We start from the raw sequence: 2500 nt of genomic DNA on the forward strand, positions 1-2500 counted from the left end.
TTCAAAGCGAAGTAAATTCAGCCTCCTCCGAGGACAAACACCACAAGTTACTGTATCTGATCTTAGAAATCTGAGAGAAAAAACAGTGTAAATCAATTATAATTTCGGTACCTACATAACTGCATTCAACATTGCAACGACAGTCCCATGGACACCATTGAACAAGATTCCAACAAGGCCAAAAAGCGCTTGCATGTGGGTACAGCTGCTGCAAGGTGAAGCAACATCGACCCGACGTGAAAGTTGCGACGAAGTGCATAGTTGCAAATTTAGGGAGGGGAGGGCTGAGAGGAATGGTATGGGGGCGAACTCAAAAGCTCCTAGGACTCACCTCAGGTCTCCGTTTGGACAGGTCCACGCCATCGTTCTCGATGTAGTCCGGGGTGGTTTTCTTACTGGAGGTGAAGTTGAAGACGATGGTGTTGTTCTCCTGCTGGTGCCACCTGTCCCTGTGGCCGGCCGTCTTGAGGGGTGGCGTGGAGAGGCCGCCCGCGCCGTTGGTGGAGGCCTGCTTGTTGGAAGTGTTCACGGCCTCCACCAGCGAGCCCTTGCCCGAGGAACGCACCAGCTCGTCGGCGGGAGAGGGCTTACTGAGCACTGGGGACTGGGGGTATTCGCTTTTTGGGGGAGCCACTTTTTTGGGGGACCACTTTGGAGGCTGCTCCACTTCGGGAACAGATTTTACGGGATCCACTTTCGTTGGAGTAGATTTCACGGGATCCACTTTCGAAGGAGTAGGTTTCACAGGATCTACTTTGGAAGGGGTAGGTTTCACAGGTTCGACTTTGGTTTCTTTTAAGGATTCAACCTTAGACTCTAACCTCGCAGGAGGTTCCACTTTGGCAGTCTGTTGCTGTCTCTGCGGCCGCGATTTTTCCACGTTCTTGAGGTTCTCCTGTAGGACGCGATCACTCTCCTGTGCCCTGTCTGCCTTACTACTGAAGGCTGAGTGGGTGGGCACTCTGTGCGAGGCCACGGGCGAGGCGGGCAGGGGCGTGGGCGTGGGGGAGGAGGGCCTGGCCGCCTGAAGCCCTGACTGCGAGTTGCCAGCAGGTCGAGTGGCAGCAGTGAAGTTGAATTCCTGAGAGTGGCTCTCCTTCCTGATGTTGGACACAGCTGTTTGGGATACCCTCTTGACGCCCTCGTGCGCACTGCCACTTTCCCCGTGGGTGTGGGCGAGGGCAAGCCCGGGCTCGCCATTCACCATGGGCGCTGTGACCGAGGCGGTGACGGGGGTCAAGCCGGGCCGCACCCGGGCCACACCTGCTCTCTCCTGCACGCCGTTCTGCCCTTCCCCGACATCTCCGTTCTGAGTGGTGGCCCGCACGCTGAGGGTGGGCCTGGGGGACGCCCGATTCACCTGCCCCACCTGCCGCAGGGACGACTTTGCTTCCTCGATCGTGACGGGCAGGGACGGGGAGGTCGGGGAGGAGACCTTGCTCGGGGGCACCACCGAAGGCTTGGCTTTGAGAGCGGGCTTGGAGACGGGGGCTATGCCGTTGGTCTTGGAGGCCTGCTGGGCCTTGTGGGCGGCCACGCGGGCGGCAGCTCCACGTAGAGGCCGCCCTGCCGGAGCCTCGAACATTCGCTTAACCTGCCGCACTGTGTCGGGAGGCGGCATCTCCTCGTCCTCGGCCAGGCTGGAGGAGGACAGCTTGCGGGTGAGAGGAGGCGGCTCCCCCGCATCCACCGTCCGGGCACCGCCGTTTACTGCCTTCTGCTCTTTGCCAACAGGTCTGGTCGTCTCTATGATGATGACGTCATCCTTGCCCAATGCACATAGACTAGATTGCAGACGACTGGTTGCTGACTTGCTTTTGGGCAGACCCGCGCTTCTCCCCCTGCCCACCTCCTCGGTTAGCCTACTGCTCAGTGAGTCCACAGAACGGGCTCTTTTCATCACATCCCGTCTGTGTGTGGCAGCGGTTTCTGGCACTGCGCGGGCCTTGACATCCGCGGTGCCACGCTCTTGCCACGGCCCACGGGGCTCAGTGTCTAACAAGTCCTCCAAGGAGCTGAACCGCCGCAGAGAAGGTCTGGAGCGACTCTCTCTCATGGCCAGGCTCATGTACCGGTTCTTAAGTTTGGACACAATGCCCGGGCCATAACTAAGTTCCTCGTCTTCCTCCTGCCCAAAGGAATCACTATACGAAGAATATGTGGGCGAGGATACCCGAGGGCCCTCATCATTCAAGCCCTTATGATGCATGTTGCTGGCTATGTTGGCACTCGATATCTCACTCGTTACAGCATATTTCTTGTTCTCATTTCTATCACCACCACTACCGCCACTCGCACGAACACCGTCCAAACGTGAACTGACCGCGTTGTTGTTCGCATGGGTCGGCGGGTGGGGGTGGGAGGGGGTTGGCCCACTCAGCGAGCGTGATACCGTCTGGTGAGGGCCACTCACCGAGGATGACGAGGGCTGGGCGCGGCCACTCAGCGAGCCTCGTCCACGACCCGCCATCGGTGGGGTAGGAGTCGGAAGACCAAATCC

At 58.9% G+C, this 2500-nt stretch overlaps 1 protein-coding gene across 6 annotated transcripts in view; it reads right to left on the reverse strand.

Moving 5' to 3' along the window:
- The window catches only part of bif (protein phosphatase 1-binding protein bifocal), a 110814-nt gene that overhangs the window by 107950 nt on the left and 364 nt on the right, over positions 1-2500 (reverse strand). For all 6 annotated transcript variants that reach the window (XR_015191510.1, XR_015191509.1, XR_015191508.1 and 3 more), the window contains exon 1: positions 332-2500. This exon is cut by the window's right edge. Coding sequence is in view for 2 of the 6 variants with exons in the window: in XM_086543040.1 (XP_086399166.1) it covers positions 332-2500 (2169 nt within the window). In the remaining 4 variants the exon portion in view is untranslated. The remainder of the gene's footprint in view (positions 1-331) is intronic.

This window comes from Penaeus japonicus, unplaced genomic scaffold (genome assembly GCF_977035675.1).
Source record: "Penaeus japonicus unplaced genomic scaffold, GWHDUDI00000001_assembly GWHDUDI00000013, whole genome shotgun sequence".
Lineage (NCBI taxonomy): Eukaryota > Metazoa > Arthropoda > Malacostraca > Decapoda > Penaeidae > Penaeus > Penaeus japonicus.